The 25,170-nt window shown below is 40.5% G+C and overlaps 2 protein-coding genes across 3 annotated transcripts in view; both read right to left on the reverse strand.

Annotated features, from left to right (window-relative positions):
- LOC117517174 (actin filament-associated protein 1-like 1) overlaps positions 1-2,112 on the reverse strand; it is a 78,327-nt gene extending 76,215 nt beyond the window's left edge. For both annotated transcript variants that reach the window (XM_034178103.1, XM_034178102.1), the window contains exon 1: positions 1,971-2,112. In XM_034178103.1, coding sequence (XP_034033994.1) covers positions 1,971-1,992 — 22 coding nt within the window. In that variant the 5' untranslated portion in view covers positions 1,993-2,112. The remainder of the gene's footprint in view (positions 1-1,970) is intronic.
- Positions 2,113-3,957: 1,845 nt separating this feature from the next.
- The window catches only part of LOC117517176 (actin-binding LIM protein 3-like), a 276,212-nt gene continuing 254,999 nt past the window's right edge, over positions 3,958-25,170 (reverse strand). The window contains exons 17-22 of the mRNA XM_034178105.1: positions 19,491-19,520; positions 10,322-10,380; positions 9,878-9,944; positions 9,126-9,133; positions 7,868-7,948; positions 3,958-4,918 (exon numbers count right to left, since the gene is read on the reverse strand). Coding sequence (XP_034033996.1) covers positions 4,805-4,918; positions 7,868-7,948; positions 9,126-9,133; positions 9,878-9,944; positions 10,322-10,380; positions 19,491-19,520 — 359 coding nt within the window. The 3' untranslated portion in view covers positions 3,958-4,804. The remainder of the gene's footprint in view (positions 4,919-7,867; positions 7,949-9,125; positions 9,134-9,877; positions 9,945-10,321; positions 10,381-19,490; positions 19,521-25,170) is intronic.

The following is a 25,170-nucleotide window of genomic DNA, read 5'->3' on the forward strand; positions in this document are numbered from 1 at the left end:
TCAGCCAAGCTTGAACCTTTGTGCGCATGCGTGAGTTTTTTCACGTCTGTCGGTTGTGTCATTCACCTGTGAGCAGGCTTTGAGTGAGGTGTGGTCCACCCCTCTCGTCTATTTTTTATTGCGAATAAATGTCTGAATGATTTGGAGCTTTGCTGCATCAATTTTTTTCCAGAAAAAAAATTTGCGCCATGCAGCTCCACTGCGACGCGAGACGCTCCTCTTTCCATGACAAAAACTCCTGTAACAGTGGAATGTGCCGTTCATTTCTAAACTGGACGCTGTCTTGATCCGGTATGTCGTCTGACTAGCACAGGAATTGTGAAAAGACGTGGACATCAGCATTTTTCGGCACATTGAGACAGACGTGCGGAGGAATTCCGCGCGTTGCGGTGGAGCTGCATGGTGCAAAGCAACACCGTGATGAAGCCTTCCAGGACATGTTGGGGCAGGTCCAGCTCATGCACAATCACAATCGGATAATCACACGACTGAAAAGCAACCGGAATCCATCTGAAATCCACCTTTAAGCCGTCCTGTGAGACCAACACCGAGGTGGTTTTGTCCCGCGTAATGAACGGCTCCGTGGCGCGTCCCTCCGCTTTTCTTTCCATGAAAAAAACTCCTGTAACGGTGGAATGTACCGAAAAAGTGCTGATGTCCACATCTTCAGCCTTTTTGTGAAAGTCAGATGAGGTCCCGGATCAACAAAGCCTTCATGTTGGAAATGATCTGGCTGTTCCAGCGGGGTGTCAGCCTGTCGATGGGGGCTGGGAGCGCGCCGCGCTCTCAGCAGTTGTGGGCGGTCTTTAAACCATCTGGATCACTCCTTAATCTGTGTAATCCCCATAAAATCGTCCCTGAAAGCCATATTAATTTTTCGAACGGTGTCCACCTGGAGGTCTCTCAGTTTCTGGAAAAAGATTGATGCAGCAAAGCTCCAAATCGTTCAGACATTTATTCGCAATAAAAAAATAGATGAGAGGGGTGGACCACACCTCACTCAAAGCCTGCTCACAGGTGAATAACGCAACCGACAGGCGTGAAAAAACTCACGCATGCGCACGAAGGTTCAAGCTTGGCTGATGCAATCACACGTGATTCAAATCCATATGGTTTTTGAAAAAAATAAAAAGGTCGGATACTTTTCTAACAGACCTCGTACATGTAATAAATAATAAAGTAAATGTAGGAATTAAATCCCCAGTTATCAAACAAATTCCAAAATAACAGGGTTAATTCCAAGCTTTTTATTGCCACCTTTATTTATTATTGCTTTTATTAATTTATTATTAATTTATTTATTTATTAACAGTAATGGCAGGTCTGCTCTTCAATATAGGCCCAGATGTTTTTTTTAAAGCACAAATCGGTGCTTTCTTTCTAATAAATGTCCATGATTAATCACCATTTGCCTTGCTAATAATTTTTTTTGTTTACTCAGCAAATAATGCATATAAACACGCACCATGTAAACATGACATTAAAAACCAGGATAACACATGCGGTCCTTGCAAGTCAAGAGACAATCATGATTACAGGTATAGTGTTTGTAACACAAATAATAATAATAAACAAATAAATAATGATAGAGATAATAATCCAAAAGTAATGACAATGTTACTTTGTAATTCTTGATTCAACATGACGCAGCTTCTCATGTTGACCACTGGAGGCGCTATAACAGAGCGGCGGGCATCAAGCAGCAGCAGCTTCCAACAGGGCAACTCTGAGCTGGAAGCATCAGATTGCGTCACTCTACCTGAGGAGGACGGACACCTCCACCGCCCACACCCACGCACCAACCACACCATCGTGGGCATGACATCACTCACCCGTTACACGCGCAGCTATGCGAGGAGGAGAACATATAGTAGGTCTTCCTGTTTCGTTAAATTGCGTAAGTTTCAAAGGGAAGGTCGCTCTTAAAAGTAAAAACAAAACTAAAACATGCTAGAAGCGCCGTCACTCACCGCTCCGACGCTTTGAGTCCATGTCTGAAATTCTTGCTTGGTTTATTCCTGGTAATATTCCTTTAGTTTTTCCATTGAAAACTTGTGAAATCTCTGACTGGACACATACGATACAGACTGTCGGTGAGCCTCCGAGCTCCACAGTGAGTGAGTGAGTGAGTGAACCACACGCGCGCGCGCACACACACGCACCGCCACGGTTTATCTCTACACTCACCGGACCTGCTCTGGGTCCTAGTGCCAGACCTCTCACCGCTCTCAATGCTCCTCAAGTTTTTTTTAACGTTCACATTCCGGTGTTGCAGAACGAATGGTCCCCCTAAAAATTGGCCCCCCTCCTGACGCGGTTCACAGATTATCACCTCGTTTCTGCTTCAAATTGCACACCAGTCATCATCTATCTCAGCAAAAGATATCTGAAACTTTTGTATAGAGCCCGACTGATATATCGGCCAGCTGATATTATCGGCCGATATAAGCCCTTTTCAAAGTACTCACTATCGGCCAAAATGTTGTCAATAGAATGCCGATAATTTCTCATAAACAGAACAGTTACTGAAATTATGTTTGTGTCGGCAGTATAAAATGTCCTTGTACAGTTTGTCCATGTGTATCTGTTGCTTAGAGATTCATGCAACTTTGCACAGATTTTTTTTTTTTTGTACTCCCTTACCAAAAAGTAGTATATGCAAGTATGCTTCAAGTATACTTCTAGTTTACTTTTTATATACTTATCAGTACTATTTTTTGGTAAGGGCTAGACAGTTCTTTGTTACTGTTCTTGAAAATTGCACAAACATACTACAGGGTCTTGTGAAAATAATCTTATTTTACTGTTACAAATATGATAGTTTCCTCACATGTTATATCAGGGTCCATGTTTTCTTGTTAAAATGTGCTACCAGCACTAAAACCAACCTCTGCTTGCACTAAGGTTGTTTGAAAGTTTTTTGTTCTTGAATGTTGTAGAATAGAAAAATAAAGGAGTGTTGTGAAAATAATGTTTGCTTAGTGTTTGTGTTTCTTTCCTCTCACAATTACTTGTCTGCAACTGGAAAAGTTTTTCTACCTGTAATATAACCTATATCTAAGTTGCAGCAACAAGAGGTACAAGATCAGATGTATTTCACAACTCTTTTTAAGGATATGTATTTGCTAATTTCACAAAGGTTTAATTCTTGATTGCATTTTTTGAACTTGAAAATTCTTCTCTGTTATAAAGTTAATCAATATGAGGACAAAGCTTCAGCTTTTAGCTCATACCTTTTTTTTGTTAAGGGTCCAAAAAAGAACAATTTATTAATTTGAAAAAATAAATAATAGTATCGACTGATTTATCGATTATCTGCATTTGTTTCATCCAAATATCGGCATTGGCCTCAAAAAATCCATATTGGTCAGGCTCTACTTTTGTACAACAATCATTTCCACATAAATTCAGCATTATTTCATCATAAAAAGTGGCGGAAGTGATCAGATTGCCACAGCTAAACGAGCTGCTAGCTGACAAGCGTCATGGAATTTTGCCTCGTTTCTGCTTAAAACTGATTTTAGAATGATTTAAGAAGTTTTACCTTTATCATCTATTGGTTAATAATCCCATTAATCCATTTGATTGCTTTGGGTGAAGCGACTCTGTCCCTGACGTGGTACTGTGGTTCAAAATGATGAATGCGCAGATGCAAAAGGTGGACCGATTTTTAGGGGCAGACTGTTTGGTCTGCTAGACTGGGCTGAAGTGACCTGAGTAAGATGTTTCTTCACAGGAGTAGTAGATGTCGTAAATGGATTGCATTTATTTGCACCTGATGGATGCAGATGCGGAAAGCACTTACAATGACGCCGTGATACCTGACATTCATCCATTCACACTCACTCATACGCACACGTCAATGTAAGCATAGTGTCAAGTGCTCAGCCGTACACTGGGAGCATATGGGGGATTTATGTTTCATGCAACACACAGAGAGGCACACACAAATGATGGTGCATAACATTTATCTGTTTTAATTTGCTATCTAATATCCACAATTGCGATGCTTAATGATGCCGCTCCAGTGATTTGACTAAATCTTTGATTTCTTAAAACAGAATTAAAAAACAAAACAAATCTGTTTGTTCATTCAGATTAATCTTTATAATGAGATTATTATTTTTTAACAATAACTGCAGTGACATGCAGTTGGGTCCTGACTTAGAAAATAACTCCAAACAGTAATATGGCTTCAGAACAATTTATATCAACCTCCACCAACCTCAAGTTAAAATAAATAGTGAAAGAGAATAACCTCATAAAAAATTCATATTCACATTATACTTATACAGAAATTGTAAACAAAAAAATCTCACATTGCACTATATTTTATGCACCTCAGCATAGGACAACCTGAGGACGGTACCTGTCTTTAGTGCACTGATTGTTATAGTGTTTTGTTTCCATACATGTTCTCATGACTGTAAACAAAATCCTCCTCATTGCATGTGCAGATTCATCTCACTGTTCAGATGTCACACTGCCATCTGCTGGTTGGAAACGGAGCAGCAATTTCTCGACCCCACGTGGGTCGTCTGCTGCCTTTCTACACCTCTTAATCTTCATAATCTGTTTCAGTCACCTGTGTGAACATTTGGCCGACTCCGCAAGTGTTGCATAAGAAGCCTAAGTGCATTTAGAACAGACAAAGAACAGGAAACCTGTGGTGGATCCAATGATTCTGTTCTCACCACTTCAAAAGAAAAACTAAGAAAGAAATTCATCAGCTCCCATTCTGTTGAGTCACACGTCTCAGTGTGGACAAAGCAGTGGTTTGGACCCTCCCGCAGGCTGAATTTTCTCAGAAGAGTCTGACTCGTTTCTTTAGTTCATTCTTCTTCCATTGAGCAAGTTGGTCGAAGGAAGACATGGACATTCCAAATACTTTGTAGAACTCCTCTGGTGACAGGTGACGCTGGCAGGACACACACATGGAGTTAAGAGATAAATACTTTCTTACGTTCTTTGTTTCATGTAAAATTTAGCACATGGCAGCATGTCTTCTTAACTGAATGAAAAGCATTTCTCCTGCTGACAGAAGTCTGCATTCAGTCTCTGTTGATGTCAGAACTCCTGCAGCTTGGTGCTTCAGTCCATTGAACTGGGTTGAAATGGTTTGGTCAGCGGAAGGATGTGTCTGCCCCATAATTTCCAAATCAAATTCAAATAAACAATAAACTTTTTGGGCTCTGTCTTGATGATCTACAGTGCATGGACTAAAGTAAAGAGCAAGTGCATTTATCAGCAGTGCTTCTTTGCACCTTATGTTGATTTTCACAAACTATTCAATTCAGTTGATGGGAGTGCTGTCTGGGACATCCTGAGAATTTGTGCGATCCCCAAGAAGACATTGCAAGCAGACAGATACCATGAGTGCTGAGGAGTTAAAAACTGGTGTTCCTCAGGGATGTGTTCTGGGTCCTATCACTGTAGAAAGTAATACCAAGAAGAAAAATTAAGGTAACTTTCTGCACAAAATTTTTTTTCACTGTTTCAGTATGAATGGATTATACTCAGCCAGTAGGTTTTTTCAACTGATTTTAGTTAATTTTCTCAATACAAACATATTTTATTAGTTTCAGACCTACTCAATAAATTGTCACACTGGCATACATTTTTAATTTGATTGTATAATTATTTAGGTTAGATCAATTAGGAATTAAACATTAGGTTACCCAATTTTTAAACTTTTAACAACATACTATTTTGTTCTCGCAAAAACATTCTTAGACTGAGTTAACACAATATTTCAAACAAGCTAAATCAATTGACAAACTTTTTATTATCCATGTAAGTAAGCCCCTTCGGCTGCTCCCTTATTTCCACTCGGGGTTGCCACAGCAAATCCGAGATGGATCTGCACATTGAATTGGTATATGTCCTTCCTAGGAACCTATGGCTCAGTGATTGTACAGACTGGGTGTTTGGTCAGTTTTTGGAAACCAGCAGCTTATGTGCTATTGTTGGTAAGCAAAGTTATACTGACCTTGATTTTCTGAACAATGCTTTGATTTTTGTGGGATCAATGGATTCTCTGATTGCTGTACTTGAGAAGCTGAGTGAGGAATCAGAGTGTCTGGATCAGCAATTGTCCTGGCTCAAGACTAAATCCAGACTTATTAGATTTTCCGGATTCAGCCATCAGAAATTTGTCTGTATGTAGTTAAAGTGTTAAACTTGTAAAGACATTTACAGACAAAAGACAAAGCAGACCTATTACTCTGATTTGATCAACAAAAACAAGCATAACTCAAACTTCTTGTTCGACATGGTGGCAACACTTATTCATGGACAACCACCTGTAAGTTGTGTTGTGTGGGCCGCCAGAAGAGGATGTACTGCTGGCCCACCACCAAAGGGCGCCCTGCCTGAAGTGCGGGCTTCAGGCACGAGAGGGCGCTGCCGCCACAGACACAGCCGGGAGTGACAGCTGTCACTCATTAATTCCTGACAGCTGTCACACATTCTTCATCATCGCAGTCCATAAAGACCAGACGTCATCTCCACCTCATCGCCGAGATATCATACTTCATTGGAGGTAATATCCTCAGCCGTTTGTGTCTTTTGCAATATATCTGTATATTGTGAGTGTTTGCAGGAGTACCGGTTCCTTTTTCTGTGGAGGCTGAGTGAGTGCAGGACGGCACTCTTTTCCCATGAGGAATCACTGCGGTACTCTGCAACATATTGAGTGAGAGGTGGAGGTGGCATTCCCACCGCTGTTGTTACTGGGTGTACACACACCCACACTTGACTGTCTTTGTTCTTCGCCAGCAGTACCAGATCCGACAGTCGGGGACGGTGATCACCTGGGAATTCGGGACTTGGCGGCTCCAGTATTCACCAGGTTCTGTGGGGGCGGAAATCGTGTGGTTCCGGCTCTTCTCAGGACAGACGTCTTCTATCCTCGAGCCTGCCCACACGTCACCTTTGTAATTTGACTGTAATTATATTCTGAGATTGTCTGTATGTTCGTTGTGCACGTTTCACAACATTAAATTGTTACCTTTTGGCTCATCTATTGACCGTTCATTTGCGCCCCCTGTTGTGGGTCCGTGTCACTACACTTTCACAACAAGTTGCTTTCCTTTTACAGCACAAGATTTCTTGGATTACTCCAAGAAGAAAACAGAAGACATTATGTTAAACATATCCCAGTATGCCTTAACCCAGCCACTACACCCTGCTATTGAGGTGGGTGCCATCATTGAGGTATTACCTAGATTTACAGAATCAGATAGTATCTCTCTAGGCATGCTGATGAAACTCATAACGTCAACAAAAAGCACAACCTGTCTATTTGATCCTATACCAACAAAACTGCTTAAGGACCTGTGCCCACTCTTGGGCCGACTGTGCTTTGAAATTATTCGTCTCTTACTAACCTCTGGATCTGTTCCTAAATGTTTCAAATCTGCAGTGATTAAACCATTACTTAAGAAATCTAATCTTGACCCTAGTATATTGCAAAACTATAGGGCGATAGCAAATCTATCATTTTGCTCTAAAATTCGGCAATAGGTGGTTTCATGGCAGCTCGTAGACTCTTACTGAGAATAATCTGTTTGAGCCACTGCAGTCTGCTTTTAGAAAATATCATATCATCTCTAACCTTAGTGACATGAAATTTGGGGTTCCACAGGGGTCTGTCTTAGTCAAAGTTAATAAAGTTATGAATGTTTTAATAAATATCGTATTTCTTTTTTAGTTTGTTTTCAATTATTTTTAGTTTTAGCTTTATGAATGAAGAGGAATGAGCTTTAACATGTATTGAAAATCAGTCAGTCAGGGTGGTTTGGCCTGCAACTTATTATTATTTGTTAGAGAAGATTTTGTGGAACAGCTTGATCCTGTGGCTGTTTACCTCTAGTCTGGCTCGGTCCACATCGCTGGGTAGACGCTGCTGCCCTCTGACCGACACCACGAGGACTTCATATGGATAGATCTGAAAGTGGGAGGCAAAAGAGTGACAATGTCTATCTATCTATCAGAGCATCATGGAGAGTGACAGAAACTACAGACAGATTAGTTTTTGTTTTTGTCCCCAACTAGTGGCCAAATGCAGCCATGACAGGAACTGTACAGTAAAAAAAAAGGGAAGAAAAAACAAAAACAAAAAGATGACCAGTTTTTGTGACTTAACATATAAATAAGATAAATAAGTTTTCTAATGAGATAAATATTCATTAAAAAATTGTTATATTCATTCTGACATTTGCTTTTCACTTTCTTAGTGAAAAGGTGAGTTTAGAAAACAAAATAATTTAGCTTTTCTCCAAGATTACAAACTTAAAGTGATGGAGATGAGTTTCAAATGTAACTGTTTTGAACATTGCTGCCAGAACATTTTATATCAGTCTCAAATATATTATGTGTGATGATGATCAATTAAAGTTTTTCCCAGCATTCTCAAAGAGAAAATTGCTGTGGCTTAAATAAATAAATAAATGTGTGCGTGTGTGTGTGTGTGTATGTGTAAATGTAGGATTACTGCAAATGCCACTGCGTACTTTAACATCTGCCATTCAGATTCATGCAGCAATGTGCTGCCTCAAAAGTGCATTATATATTGTTGATTCTGACAAAATATCTGAGTTAAGGATGAAAACTAAACTGTAACAGAGACAGCAATAGTCTACTTCTCACATGCTGCAAACTTGTGTTTGCTTTTAGCACTGTAATACCAAGCTTCTGATTTCTCTTGTCTGAAAGAAGCCATTGTTCAATTAAGCATTTATCTGACATATTTATGTATGCCTGTGTTCATGAAAACTCAAAATGTAGAGAAAGATTCCTGATAAAATATGTGAAGAGATGATCCATAGGTTTGTAAAGGGGATTCAAATTTTGAGGCATAACTAAATCCAATCAAAATATTTCACTTAACCTCTTTTCCTCCTTTTTTTCTCTTTGCAAATATTCAAAATATGGTCTCATGACATTTCAAAGATATGTAGATATGCTGCACAGGAATAGTAGATCCAAGTTTAAAACCCTGCCTCTGTTACTGGTTATTAAGTAATAATGATTATGATCAAGTGTGTCAAAGCGAGATGGCGTTCAATCCAGAATTTCACTCATAGGCAGGAAACAATACATCACTGTTGGCACAGCATACTTACCTTGTATTCTGAAAGAGTAGTGAAAAGAAGACAGTGATGAGTTTATATTGCTGTTCATCTACAATTCTTTTTCATAAATACTACACTCTCACATGAACCACACCAAAATAATTATGTATAAGAAATTAAAGTACTACATTATTCTGAATATGACTATTTTTTTTCTTGAAACCACATTTAAAAAATAGGGATTCCTTATATTCAGCACCTAGACTTTTACATGTCACAAACATCCAGAACAGTAGGTGGCACCAATGTTGTGCCTCTCAGGACTGAATCTCCCCCCCAACCCAACAAGCTTACAGTGCTGAATGATGGAGAGATACAATGATCATGCTGAAAAGCCTGAAAAACTTGGGTGAACTAAGCAACTGAGGGGCTCATGGTGATAAATTCAGCAGTTATCAAACAACTCTCAAGCAGCCGAGAAATATAGGATAAGAAGGGAATGCTTGAAGATGGTGTGTCTGAAAAAGAATGATAAAAATGCTAAGTCTGTAAAGCTGACTGTGGTCCTCAAAATGGCAGTCTGTCAGTAAATGATTGAAAAAGCAATGAGGGTATGCCCATTAACATTATTTTCAAATAAAATATTTTCTTTGAAAAATGAAGATCTGAAATTCAGAAAATCTTTTTCTATCAGCATATCACTGGGGGGGGGGGGGGGGGGTCATCTTGTAATAAGACTTGTCTTATATGTGGAACAATAAAGCATGACAAGATGAGCCTCCAAGAATGGAAGGCATGCTCACCTCTGATCTGCCAGTTTATGGCATTACTGCTGTTGTACTGGTAATAGTCTGCACCCACAGTCCCAGACTGCATGAACACAACAGCAGTTTAGTACATGGGGGCTGACAAGACATATGTATTTCATCATAAACAGAGAAAAAATATCAAGCAATCAGTAATGTGTTTGCAAATCATCTTTACTATGCTGTAATCTGGGTTAAAATAATCCCCAGTCATCAGTCAGATTTGTGGTACTTTTATGTTAAAGATGGTAATGCAAAAATAGAATTAATCACATTTGTAGTGATACAACAGTAGCATCTCATTAGGCTCAGGAAACAAATGGATATAAATTAATTTGAATGTTCAGCAACAAATAAAGTTCTTTGTCATATTTAATGGTTTTCTGTTGTAGAGTCGCTCCCTCAGTGTCAAACACATGTACTCAAAACATGATTACTTACCCTATTTAGACCATTTTTACCATAGCCTGGCAATGAGGCCGATTTGGCAATGTACGAATCTGGAGAAAGGAAGAAAAAGCAAAACCCCAAAGACACATTACATTTGATAAACACAAGAATAACATACAAAATGACACACATCTACTTAATTCCTGATTATGAGTGCAGCAGCTGTGTAGTTTTACAGATTATCATGAATTAGCATTTGATTGTAAAATGCCACACTTTACAGTCATCAAAAAAATCTGACTACTTTAGTCAGTTTATGAGTATGACTTGGAACACAAATTTCAGTCATTGCAAGGCAAACATCCAACATCACCGAAGCCAAACAAAGCATGGCAGGTGTGCAGCAATGCCAAGGTCATGTTGACCGTTTTCTTTAACTCTCATGGGGTGGTGCATCATGAGTATGCGCCAGAAGGCCCAATTATTAATAAACAGCTTTATTGGGAGGTCCTACATTGCCTTCATGATGCTGTGCGCAATGAACAACAGGATCTGTGGGAGACGAAAAGTTGGCAACTCCATCATAACAACGCACCTGCCCATTCTGTTCATCTGATTCAGGCTTTCTTGGCCAAACACAACACTCCTGTGATTCGTCAGGCTCACTACTCTCCCGACATGGCTCCCTCTGATTTTTGGCTGTTCCCCAAGATCAAAATAACACTAAAAGGCCTCAATTTGAATCAAGAGAATCATGTAGAATGCAATGGCCCAACTGGACACCATTCCAAAAGAGAACATTCATAAATGCTTCCAACAATTGCAGAACTCCTAGGAGAAGTGTGTGCAGTCCCAAGGAGATTTCTTTGAAGGGGATTAGGATTTCAGACCCGCAGGTGAGTAATTGTAGGTTGGATACTCTTTGAATGCACCTCATTTTAATTTATGTATATATTTTATATATTATTTCATATATTGATGAGTATGAATTTCACCCCATGGAGCAATAAAACATTATTGGTTTAATATAATTTATTTAGCTTCTGAAATGGTCCTCACAGCCCTCTGACTTCACTGACATAAACCCTGGATGTTAAACAAGCAGTGATTGTTTTGTCCAGGGTGGCCAAAGTTTTGCTCCTCTGAGCATGAGGTGGTATGCAAGGAGTGTGTGAAAATCCCCAAATGAAAAAATAGAGGGTTTCCTGGCTGCAAATACTGTAGCTGCCAAAGAATGGGTTCCCAGGTATACTGGCTTAGAAGAGTGTCCAGTATTTTCACATGCTATAATTAATTTAGTATTTTTGCCTTGTTTCTTTTAAGTTCATGAAATGAAAAGTCACAGTGCTGTTAAACATGAAGTAAAGCTCATTTGTAATGTGTGTATGCGTATGCTGCAGGGTTTATGTGTCTGTGTTTTCACCTCAAAGCTCACTGAGATATCTCATTTGCACAGGGATTCTCAAATATTTGCAGACACTGCACATTCTGCTTGTTCATGGCACTATAAAGTAATGACTGGGTTGGGATCACCCCCTGAGGGTCCGCATATAAGTTTGGGAAATAATGTAGATTGCAACTGCACTTAAAGGAAACTGAAGGCACAATAAACAGAGAAGACTTGGCAAGCCCACCGGGTGTCTGATGATTGTATTTGGTGACTTGAAGCGACCATATTTTTTGACACCTTTTTTTAAAATCTTGAAACTCCTGTTTGTCAGAACTCCCCATCTGTGGCTTTACATAAGGAAATAAAACAAAATAAAACAAAAAATTGCATGTGTTCCTTCATAAGCTGTTGTATTGGGTTGAGGTCAGGTGATTGACTCACTGCACTGATAAATATTCCTTTTATTTGCCTTGATAAGCTCATGGGTTGCTTTGGCAGTATGTTTTGGGTCATTATCCATTTGCACTGTGAAACTCAGCCCTCTGTTTGGCAGCATTTGGCTGAATTAGTATAGCAAATAACTGAAACAATCATTCAAATGGTGAAGCAAGCACCAAATTCAGCACAAATACTCCTTAGACATTACTCTTTTGAAAAAACTACTGGCCACTTGAATTTTCAATAGGCAGCCAGGTAGGGGTCAATTGAGGAATTGCATAGGGGTCAAATTAAAAATGCTCCAATCATATTGAAAACTATATCACATTATTTGTCTGATCATAAAGAGTCCAATAAGGTATAGTTTGGACTATCTACGACTGAATGTTCTGGAGTTATGGGGTAAAAACAGCAAGAATGGTGACAGATGTCACTTTCAGTTTGTACAGGGGTCAAAAGTTGAAGTTACTCCAATTTTGGTAAACAGTGGTACAAATTATTGGTTGAGCTAATAGGATTAATAAATGGAATAGTTTTGACTGTGTTGAATGTTTGGTCTCCAAAGTAAAGGTCAAACAATGTCAACGTCCATTGGATTCTATGACATGTGACATATGTTACCCCGTAACGATAAATAAGGATGACACAAGGTGCAAACTATTTCTTTTTGAAACCCTATTAACTCAACCTCCACAGGTTTTTTTTTCTTTACTTGGCTACATCTTATGAAGGGAATTTTCTTCACCAAGAAAATAATTCTGCCATCATCCAATTTAATTGTCTTCTGTGGGCTTCCAGGGCTTCTGGTGTTGTTCAGCTCACCAGTGCTGTCCTTGTTTTGAGAGAATGTAATAAATTGTTGACTCTGAACATTCTACTATCCTTCTAAAAGGTTTATTTTGTTTATTTATTTCCTGGATAATTATGACCTCCTTCAATTTGCATCCACACTGTAGCGAATATACATGCCTCGCAACGGGGAACCATGAACATGTAACAAAATTAGTCAATTCTAGATCACCTCACACAGGGTACCATGAAGATGTAGCATATATTCAGGTATCACACGGAGGCACCATAAAGATGTAACAAAATTACATGCCTCACAACGGGGGACCATAAAGATGTAACAAAATTAGTCAATTCTAGATCGGCTCACATGCCGGCACCAAAATAAATGTAATGAATAAGTAGTTAAACTCCCAAATTGAATTAGATTGGCCTAGACCTCATTTAATGGGTCACCAAAATAATTAATAATTTTAGGGATTAATAATTATTATTTAATATTTAATTTACTCGGGGCACCACCTATTTGAAGCATAGGTACTTTAATTTAAACATTCATTAATTTACCAGTCCCAAATTAATCAATCAGTCTCAATTTAATTAATCAGTCTCGGGTCTGAAAGTCTGAATTCTACAATACGATTGACCAAAGGTTTCCTTCTGAACACAAAATGAACCACAGCAGAAATATGTACAATTTATTTACAAGTATACAAGAAATGACAGTTTACTGGCATTTTTGTGGACAGTGATTAAAGTTAATTTATGGACACAATTCTTACTTACTCATGAGACGTTGAAAGAGACAGAGATGAAGCTTAAAGACTAAGTGAATAAATCTGATTAGAATTTAATGATGAAATTTGAAGCCAATTATTATTAAGGAAATTATTAAACAAATATATGAATATGTTTAAAAAAGAAGCCAGTTTGCATCCATTGAGAACAAACCCTTTTTCTGGAACCTTTAACTGGGTCACTTGCTGGTCCGTTAAGAAGATGGTTCAGACGACCTGTCCGTCCGTCATTGATGTAGGCTCTTTGCAGCATGCTCACTTGGGTCAGGGGTTAATTCAGTGGTCTCCCTGAGTGATGCCAAAGGCTTTTGTCGGCTGGCTTTACTGACAGGATGGCTGCTTGCAGTCAGGTCGTCAGCTTGCTGGACCCCAGATGTGTAAGGCTTTTGTTGAAAATGGTTTCTGGTAGCTTTTAAAAAAGTTTGTTGGAGCCAGATTAAAAGTCTTTGTGAATTTAGAAAAAAGATAAAACTTTAAAAGCGTTGGAAAAAAAATAGCTGACAGAAAAGGAGAGTCGCTTTTCTGTAAATTCACTATTATTTTGAAAAGTTCAGCTCGGAAGTTCTCTTAAAACCTCCAAAGACTTGACGCACCTTAATAATGTCAGGCTACTACTTTGTTACATCATCAGAGACTAGCAGCGAATGAATGGAGCCACATGGTGGCTTTAGCTTAGCTTAGCATGGGGCCTTGTTGACCCAAAAATAAAATTAAGCATTTAAGAGCACAAGAGTTGCAAGAGCGGCAAAAGAGAGTGAAGAGTAAAGAGGCGAAGGCAAGAGACATAAGAGAGCGAGCAGCACTCTGTTCTAACTTTGTGAAAGGGACTTACGTCATTAAACACCCATTTAGGGTGTGTAACTTCACAGAAAACTTCATGTGTTCAAAGGGCAGACACAAATGATTCAACTATTTAAACACATCAACTATTTTGGTATACTATTGTTCTAAGACACTCGAATGGATACACATTATTAATCGTCACTCAAACACTCCATTTGGTCAAAACAGAATATTTCACCATCAACATATTGATAATGCAGAAAGATCATACTTAACACACATCAGTTACAAGGAACACATGTCAACAAAATGGAATGATTATATGCAAAGCATTTTGTTTGATTAATTAATACAACATTAGAAGTTTTATATATGAATAAGATAATACTGATCAAGGGAGCAATTTAGAACTAGAAATTGGGGGGGACAAAATGCGAGGCCCGCAGGGCCGAAGCCCATAGGCCGGCGGTCTAGGGGCCGCTTTAGGCCCCCAGAAGCCCACGTTTTCTAGATAAGCTCAGATGCATTCTGAGCATCCAGAACAGTAATTTTAATGTTTTGAGAAGACCATAAAGTGGACACCATTTGACTTATGCAGTTTGAAACTGTGGATATAAGTACTTTATTCTGAGAATAGCCAGCATTGATTTTATTAACATCCTGGTGTAAATAAGGTATCACCACATGTGTAGAACTCAAAAAGAATGATAGGTTGAGTTTTCATTAAAAAAACAACTGCAGTGTGGTAAATGTATTCATAAATATGAAAGAACATGCTCTTAATAATTATTAACTATCGCATACTGTATTTTTTTTCTCACGATTTGTTTTTGCATAAGTCTGAAAAAACAACATCATAAGTTTAGGATAAATTACTTATCATGAATTTAATTTTCGAAGTGGCACTAATGACAACACTCATACAGAACATAATTTCGCTTGCATAGACTGATTTTGGAGATCAAGCAATAATTGCAGATGGGCTTTCTGAGGTCCCAGATAGCTTTTCTGATTTCCTTTTCTAACTTTCAGAATTTAGTAAAATAGCATATGGTCCATTGATACTTATATGTAGACACTAGTCCCTAGAGGCAACTATTTTTGGTTTCAAATCTGGGCAAATGCAGTCCCAGAAAATTCTGAAAGTGACAAACAAGAAACAGGTCAATGCTGCTAAGAATACAAACTTGCAGAAACAAAGATACTATTCTGACATGGTTTTGCACATAAGACTGACATGGCTTGCACATAAGACTAGCATAGCATGTTTCAAGTACACACATATATGTCAGAAGGTGGGGGGGGGGGGACATACCATATTCTGTCCCCCCTGGTTGAAAAGGTGGGGGGGACATGTCCCCCCTATCCCCACCAAATTGTGCCCATGATGCTGATGCATTTTTTTATTTTAAGCAAAGGTCTTTTCTTTTACTTAGACCTAAAGATAAAAGCTGATTGTCAAGACTCAGAGTTTATGGCTATTTGTTATCATGGGGGAAGGTCCTCTGGCAGTCTGGAGATATTCTGGCCTTGGTGTGAAGTCATAAAATTTGGGTTCTCCTGGCCTGGAGAAGTTCAGATTCTGACGTGAAGCCATTATAATGTCATGTAATTCATAGTGACCGAAATTTAACCGTTAAAGGCAAGGGCTCCTTTTGAAGAACTTTGAGTTACAGTTCTGTTTTGCTGTGAAGCACAGTGTTGGCCCATGGGGGGATGTCTCAGGCTTATCTCCAGACAGCACAGGAATTTCTTGACTGGGGGTGGAAACACAGTCTCTGTCTTCAGTTCCAAACCTCAGGTTTTTGTTGAGACAACACTGATGTATTTATTTAATTAGGGTGAATCGAGGCCACAGGCTACAACACATTTGGACCACATATTATGCGCTTTAATGAACACCTCCCAAATGCAAATTCAACACTTGAATCAACTCAGGGGTACTCTATCATACACCCGAAGCAAAGCAGAGCAAATACCAACACAAGTGTATTTGCTCATTTCCATTCCATCAAAATCACAATACCACTTGCATTCCTGTGGGTGTGTCTGCCTAAAACTGAGGTGTGAATGAGTGCAGCGCTGCAGCACTGATATCTTCCATCACCAGAAAGTGTTTGTGCTTAGACACGCAAAAACTAGGTCTGAGGTCCAGTGCTGTCTTGCAGTGTACAACCCTAATTCCAATGAAGTTGGGACGTTGTGTGAAATGTAAATAAAAACAGAATACAATGATTTGCAAATCCTCTTCAACCTATATTCAATGGAATACACCACAAAGACAAGATATTTAATGTTCAAACTGATAAACCTTATTGTTTTTGTGTAAATATTTGCTCATTTTGAAATGGATGCCTGCAACACGTGTTATAGCCCATGGCATGGGCAACTTACACATCTGTGATGGCATCATCAATGCTGAAAGGTACAACCAGGTTTTGGAGCAACACATGCTCACAATCATGACACTCACAATTAGTGTCCTCAGTTCCCAAATGCTTATTGAGTGTTGTTGGAAGGAAAGGTGATGTAACACAGTGGTAAACATACCACTGTCCCAGCTTTTTTGAAATGTGTTGCAGGCATCCATTTCAAAATGAGCAAATAGTTGCACAAAAACAATAAAGTCTATCAGTTTGAAAATTAAATATCTTGTCTTTGTGGTGTATTCAATTGAATATAGGTCGAAGAGGATTTGCAAATCATTGTTTTCTGTTTTTATTTATATTTTAGACAAGTCCCAACTTCATTGGAATTGGGGTTGTAATGTGTTCCACCTACATTTGTATATGTATGCGTTTGGAGGCTTAATGTGCACGGCATGTGCACAAATCATTCAGGGCTGGTTGAAGCACAGTCTGAAGCACTGTCTTCTCCAATTCGTATTCCCTAGCCAGATGTGGCACAATTTTTTTTTTCATTCGGCCTGGGTCGGCTTGATTCTTATAGAATCTATAGAGCTTCAGACCTTTTAATTTCCTAATTTGCCATGGAGTAATGAGGAAACATGCCACAGCTGTCTGTGAAACTGCTGTCAGTCAATTTCCCAGTTACTGATGACTTCTGAAAATGGGGTAGAGCAGGTAGCTGAGTGGACAGTGAGCTGGCTTGCCAATATGTAAACCTGGGTTTGAATCCGAATCATGTTACCTGTCTGTGTCGTTGGACAAGACACTTCATCTACATGGCCTCCGTCTAACAGCTGTAAAAGTGGTGCCAGTGTTGCCGGCCGAACGAGCCCCCTAAAAATCGATCCCCCCGATGACATAGTTCACGGATTATCACCTTGTTTCTGCTTCAAACTGCACTCCAGTCATCATCTATCTCAGCAACAGATATCTGAAGCTTTTGTACAACAATCATTTCCACATAAATTAAGCATTATTTCATTATAAAAGGCACCGGAAGCGATCAGAGCGCCGCGGCTAAATGAGCTGCTAGCTGATGCATTTACAGTGCGTCGGTCATTTCAAAGCGGAACGCAATTTCAGAATTTAAAACTGACTTTAGAATGATTTAAGAGGTTTTACGTTTATCATTGGATGGTTAATAATCCCATTAATCCATTTGATTGCTCTGGGTGAAGAGACTCCGTCTCAGACGTGCTGCTGTGGTCTGAAATGACGCATGTGCAAATGCAAAAGGCGGACTTTTAGGGGCGGACCGTTCGGTCTCCAACACTGGCCTTGGATGGGGAACTAACTTGTTTTGTACTGGCATCAGGTCCAAGGGGAGTTGTAGACTTTCATCCGCTTGACGGGACAGAATCTGGTGGTAAGTACGAGCACCAATGGACCTCAGGGCCTATATAGGACTTCTGAAAATGGAGGGATTGTGTATGAAAATGCCTGTAATTCTTAAATAGTTAACACAATATCTTGTTAAATCCAGTGAATTCAAGGTGAAAGTCTACACTTCACCAACATCTTGTTTCATTTCAACTCCATCATGATGGTGTACAGAGATATAATTCCAGAAATTGTTTCACAGTCCAAATAATTATGAACCTCACTTTAACATGCAGTTAAATAAAATCTCTCCACTTTCTGTCACTCTTCCAGCATGTTTACATCTTTGCTATAACCACTGGTAACCATCAGCATCCAGGTATCTGACAATGACAGGGACGGTATGCAATGCAACATCTTCAACAGAAGAGGGCAGCAGAATAAAACAGATGATTTCAAGTCATCTCTCTCGCGCTCTCTCTCTCTCTCTCTCTCTCTCTCTCTCTCTCTCTCTCTATTCTGGTGATGAAGGAATTCAATTACACACTAATGTGAAAGAGCTTGGATGAAACACCATGATGCAGCAGAAAGCAGCCCTGTGCGTAGAACTTCTGCATATATGAGCTGCTGACCAGTATGAGTTTGTCACCTACTACTTTCTCTCTGTCAACATGAAATGAGATAAGGCCTCATGGATCCATCATGATGTTTGCCTCTGAAACACTGGTGCTTCATAAAAAAGTATCCTGCTGCCAAACAAACTTGCAAACTCATCACAACCCAAACATCTGACTCACTCATGATGACACACTGTTATTGCACAAGTGATTTAATACAATTACTGCAGTTTTATGGATCATAACAGTCCATGATGGAATTTGGGCAATATCATAATAAGTAATGTACTTTTAATGGTGTAAATGTCAAGATCATTTGTTAACTCATATGTGGCTAAATAGCACTTAAAATGTCCAATGAATGTAGCAGCAGGAGGAACATAACAGTCTGTTTAAATTCTAGTAAAGACTCAAATGTGATTTACAAAAAGCACATCTACTTTCACAAACAAAAACTAAACGTAAGAGCATCTGAGTAGCTGAAACAGATGGCTAAAGGGGTTCAAGTCAGGATCAGTGCAACCTCTCAAGAAAAGCTGAAGAATGCAGAGCCACATTCAGCCAACAGGGAAGCAAGGTGTGCAAGTTTTTTATTATTATTTAAAGTGTTGCTGTGTCTCCATCTTTCTGAGAGATGACACGAGAGATAAAAACAATAAAGGATGATTATTCACTCACCGCTGTTTGCACTGTAGACAGACCTGGGAGCTGAGGAGAGACAGAGAGAGATCAGAGTTAAGAAATTATGAAGGGAAAGCTGAAAAACAGAGTAAATGAAAGAGAGATGAATGAACAAAATGATCATAACAACCTAGTGATATACAAAATTCTGTTAAACAGTTACGCTTGGTTCACACGGCAAGATAATTAGGCTGATATTGGGCCAGATCCTCTCCCTCCAACAATCTTAAGGATGCACCGACTATCGTGATGGCTTTAAAGATATTCTTATCAAATATTCCTGCCGTGTGTGGTGTGTTCAGAGTGCTCTGATCTGCTCGGAAGTACGTCAGGAGCACTCAGACCACAAATCGGGAATATTCAACATGTTGGATTGTCTTGGCCCGATATCCCAGCATGTGTGGTGTCCCCTGACCGCAAACGAGCACGCATCCTGCTGAATGTGATGGGTAGCCAATCAGAAAGCGAGGTGACGGAGGCACGGAACGGAATCCAAAATCAAAAAGGCTGTTATGGCGCACCATAAAGTCCAGTGGTCTCGCTGTCTCCACTCCTTTAAAGAACACCTTTTCTTTTTGTTTTTGTACTTTTTTCCTCTGTTGTAAATAGTCCATAAACTATCTCCGTTTGTTTACTCTGAAGTCACGTTTAATCTCAAGAGAATTAGCGAGATTTTACTGTCTGACCTGGGCATGTTCATGTGTGAAATCTGTTCATGTGTGGTGTTTTGTCTTTTCAGTGTGGCTGCACACCACACACTGTACGACCAACACGGTTAGATCTATGATTTTTTATCTCCACATGTGTGGTCTCTCAGGTTTTGGAAACATACAGATAATTTTAATATCTTGCTGTGTGAACAGGTTTAGTAGGTTGACAGTGTAGGACATGGGTTAAAGCAATAAATTTTCATCTGACTGAAATTTTTTCCTGGCAAAAATCATTGCCAGCAGTTCCCTAAAATGTGGCATAGTGGGAGCACACACTCTTTTTTCCTCAATAAATACGAGGTCTGTCCATAAAGTATCGTACCTTTTTTTTTTTTTTTAAACTATATGGATTTGATTCATATGTTTTCACGTCAGACAAGCTTGAACCCTCGTGCTCATGCGTGAGTTTTTCCACGCCTGTCGGTGACATCATTCGCCTGTGAGCACGCCTTGTGGAAGGAGTGGTCCCGCCCCGTCGTCGGATTTTCATTGTCTGGAAATGGCGGAATGATTTGGGGTTTTTTTCCATCAGAATTTTTTCAGAAGCTGTTAGAGACTGGCACCTGGAAACTATTCGAAAAATTTATCTGGCTTTCGGTGAAAATTTTACGGGCTTCACAGAGAATAAGGTCTGGTAGTACAGCTTTAAGGACCCTTTAAGGACGCTCAGCGCGCCGCGCTCCGAGCTGCGACGACACGGCATAAGCCACCGGACCATTTCTGAGCTGATGGCTCTGTGGATACGAGACCGTTGTGTGCTCTTTCTCTGGTTATCACAAGAGCTGGACATCAGCCATTTTCCGGCAGATTTCACTTTTAACAAGAGATTTTGTCATGGAAAGCCGGGCGGAGGCTTCGCACGTCACGACCGATTCGCTTTGGAAGCGAGACAAAGGAATGCCTCCGTTTCGGAGTGTTAGAGGACAAGTTTGGACATGTCCAGCTCTCCACAATTGAAAGCCGAGATAGACTGTTTTTTTTTTGTTTTTTTTTGCTTACATGTGAGTTTTGCCATTATTTCTTGAAGTGAGTTATTATTAAAAGGCCTTTATCACGTAACATCAACATTTGAGCTTGTAAGAAAGTTATGATGTTATACGACGTCTGTTAGAAAAGTATCCGACCTTTTTATTTTTTTCAAAAACCATATGGATTTGAATCACGTGTGATTGCATCAGCCAAGCCTGAACTTTCGTGCGCATGCATGAGTTTTTTCACGCCTGTCGGTTGCGTCATTTGCCTGTGAGCAGGCTTTGTGTGAGCACTGGTCCACCCCTCTCGTCGGATTTTTATTGCGAATAAATGAACGATTTGGAGCTTTGCTGCATCAATTTTTTCCAGAAACTGTGAGAGACCTCCAGGTGGTAACCATTTGGAAAATTCAAATGGCTTTGAGGGACGATTTTATGGGGATTACACAGATTAAGGAGTGCTCCAGCCGGTTTAAAGACCGCCCACAGCTGCTGAGAGCGCGCCGCGCTCTGAGCGCCAATCGACAGGCTGAATCAACCAGATCATTTCCAACGTGAAGGCTTTGTTGATCCGGGACGTCATCTGACTTACACAAAAATGGCAGCAGACGTGGACATCAGCACTTTTTCGGCACATTCCACTGTTACAGGAGATTTTTTCATGGAAAGAAAAGCGGACGGATGCGCCACCGTGCCGCTCATGGCGCGGCACAAAACCACCTCCGTGTTGGTCTCACAGGGCGGCTTTGAGATGGCTTTCAGATGGCTGTCCGTGGGTTTTCAGTCGTGTGACTAACCGAGAAATTGTGGATGAGCCTGGACATGCCAGAACATGTCCTGTGAGGCTTCATCACAGCGTTGCTTTGCGCCATGCGGCTCCACCGCGATGTGCGGAATTCCTCCGCATGTCTGTCTCAATGTGCCGAAAAAGTGCTGATGTACACGTCTTCCGCAATTCCTGTGCTAGTCAGAGGGCGTCCTGAATAAAACACAGCGTCCATCCGTCATCGATCTCACGCTCCATCTGTCCCTCACTTAAACTCCTCCACTTAAGGCAAGGACACTCCACTGACCTGAAGAGGGCAAAGCACCTTTTTCCGGTCGAGAACCATGGCCTCGGATTTGGAGGTGCTGATTTTCATCCCGGACGCTTCCCACTCGGCTGCAAACCGCCCCAGTGCACGATGAAGGTCCTGATTTGACGAAGCCAACAGAACCACATCGTCCGCAAACAGCACAGACGAGATTCTGTGGTTCCCAAACCAGACCCCCCTCTACACCCTGGCTGCGCCTAGAAATTCTGTCCATAATAATGAACAGAACCGGTGACAAAGGGCAGCCCTGGTGGAGGCCAACGTGCAGTGGAAACAGGTTTTACTTACTACCGGCAATGCAAACCAAGCTCCTGCTGCAGATGTACAGGGACCAGATAGCCCTTAGTAAAGGACCCCGGACCCCGTACTCCCAGAGCACCCCCCACAGGGTGCCCCGAGGGACACGGTCGAATGCCTTCTCCAGATCCACAAAACACATGTGGACTGGTTGGGCAAACTCCCATGAACCCTCGAGCACCCGATGGAGCGTGTAGAGCTGGTCCAGTGTGCCGCGACCAGGACGAAAACCACACTGCTCCTCCTAAATCCGAGGTTCGACCATCGGTTGAATTCTCCTCTCCAGTACTCTGGAATAGACTGCCTCCTTTAGCAGTAACGGTACTTGTAATAAGTGTAGCTTATTCGTAGCTTTGGAGGCCAGGCTGGGCGAATTGGAGACTCGGCTCCGCACCGTGGAAAATTCTACAGCTAGCCAGGCCCCTGTAGTCGGTGCGGACCAAGGTAGCTTAGCCGCCGTTAGTTACCGCCTGGCAGATCCCGAACAGCCGGGAAAGCAGGCCGACTGGGTGACTGTGAGGAGGAAGTGTAGCCCTAAACAGAAGCCCCGTGTACACCGCCAACCCGTTCACATCTCTAACCGTTTTTCCCCACTCGACGACACACCCGCCGAGGATCAAACTCTGGTTATTGGCGACTCTGTTTTGAGAAATGTGAAGTTAGCGACACCAGCAACCATAGTCAATTGTCTTCCAGGGGCCAGAGCAGGCGACATTGAAGGAAATTTGAAACTGCTGGCTAAGGCTAAGCGTAAATTTGGTAAGATTGTAATTCACGTTGGCAGTAATGACACCCGGTTACGCTAATCGGAGGTCACTAAAATTAACATTAAATCGGTGTGTAACTTTGCAAAAACAATGTCGGACTCTGTAGTTTTCTCTGGGCCCCTCCCCAATCAGACCGGGAGTGACATGTTTAGCCGCATGTTCTCCTTGAATTGCTGGCTGTCTGAGTGGTGTCCAAAAAATGAGGTGGGGTCATAGATAATTGGCAAAGCTTCTGGGGAAAACCTGGTCTTGTTAGGAGAGACAGCATCCATCCCACTTTGGATGGAGCAGCTCTCATTTCTAGAAATCTGGCCAATTTTCTTAAATCCTCCAAACCGTGACTATCCAGGGTTGGGACCAGGAAGCAGAGTTGTAGTCTTACACACCTCTCTGCAGCTTCTCTCCCCCTGCCATCCCCTCATTACCCCATCCCCGTAGAGACGGTGCCTGCTCCCAGACTACCAATAACCAGCAAAAATCTATTTAAGCATAAAAATTCAAAAAGAAAAAATAATATAGCACCTTCAACTGCACCACAGACTAAAACAGTTAAATGTGGTCTATTAAACATTAGGTCTCTCTCTTCTAAGTCCCTGTTGGTAAATGATATAATAATTGATCAACATATTGATCTATTCTGCCTTACAGAAACCTGGTTACAGCAGGATGAATATGTTAGTTTAAATGAGTCAACACCCCCGAGTCACACTAACTGTCAGAATGCTCATAGCACGGGCCGGGGCGGAGGATTAGCAGCAATCTTCCATTCCAGCTTATTATTTAATCAAAAACCCAGACAGAGCTTTAATTCATTTGAAAGCTTGACTCTTAGTCTTGTCCATCCAAATTGGAAGTCCCAAAAACCAGTTTTATTTGTTATTATCTATCGTCCACCTGGTCGTTACTGTGAGTTTCTCTGTGAATTTTCAGACCTTTTGTCTGACTTAGTGCTTAGCTCAGATAAGATAATTATAGTGGGCGATTTTAACATCCACACAGATGCTGAGAATGACAGCCTCAACACTGCATTTAATCTATTATTAGACTCTATTGGCTTTGCTCAAAAAGTAAATGAGTCCACCCACCACTTTAATCATATCTTAGATCTTGTTCTGACTTATGGTATGGAAATAGAAGACTTAACAGTATTCCCTGAAAACTCCCTTCTGTCTGATCATTTCTTAATAACATTTACATTTACTCTGATGGACTACCCAGCAGTGGGAATAAGTTTCATTACACTAGAAGTCTTTCAGAAAGCGCTGTAACTAGGTTTAAGGATATGATTCCTTCTTTATGTTCTCTAATGCCATATACCAACACAGTGCAGAGTAGCTACCTAAACTCTGTAAGTGAGATAGAGTATCTCGTCAATAGTTTTACATCCTCATTGAAGACAACTTTGGATGCTGTAGCTCCTCTAAAAAAGAGAGCTTTAAATCAGAAGTGCCTGACTCCGTGGTATAACTCACAAACTCGTAGCTTAAAGCAGATAACCCGTAAGTTGGAGAGGAAATGGCGTCTCACTAATTTAGAAGATCTTCACTTAGCCTGGAAAAAGAGTCTGTTGCTCTATAAAAAAGCCCTCCGTAAAGCTAGGACATCTTTCTACTCATCACTAATTGAAGAAAATAAGAACAACCCCAGGTTTCTTTTCAGCACTGTAGCCAGGCTGAGTCAGAGTCAGAGCTCTATTGAGCTGAGTATTCCATTAACTTTAACTAGTAATGACTTCATGACTTTCTTTGCTAACAAAATTTTAACTATTAGAGAAAAAATTACTCATAACCATCCCAAAGACGTATCGTTATCTTTGGCTGCTTTCAGTGATGCCGGTA

The sequence above is a fragment of the Thalassophryne amazonica genome, chromosome 9, assembly GCF_902500255.1.
Source record: "Thalassophryne amazonica chromosome 9, fThaAma1.1, whole genome shotgun sequence".
Taxonomy (NCBI): domain Eukaryota; kingdom Metazoa; phylum Chordata; class Actinopteri; order Batrachoidiformes; family Batrachoididae; genus Thalassophryne; species Thalassophryne amazonica.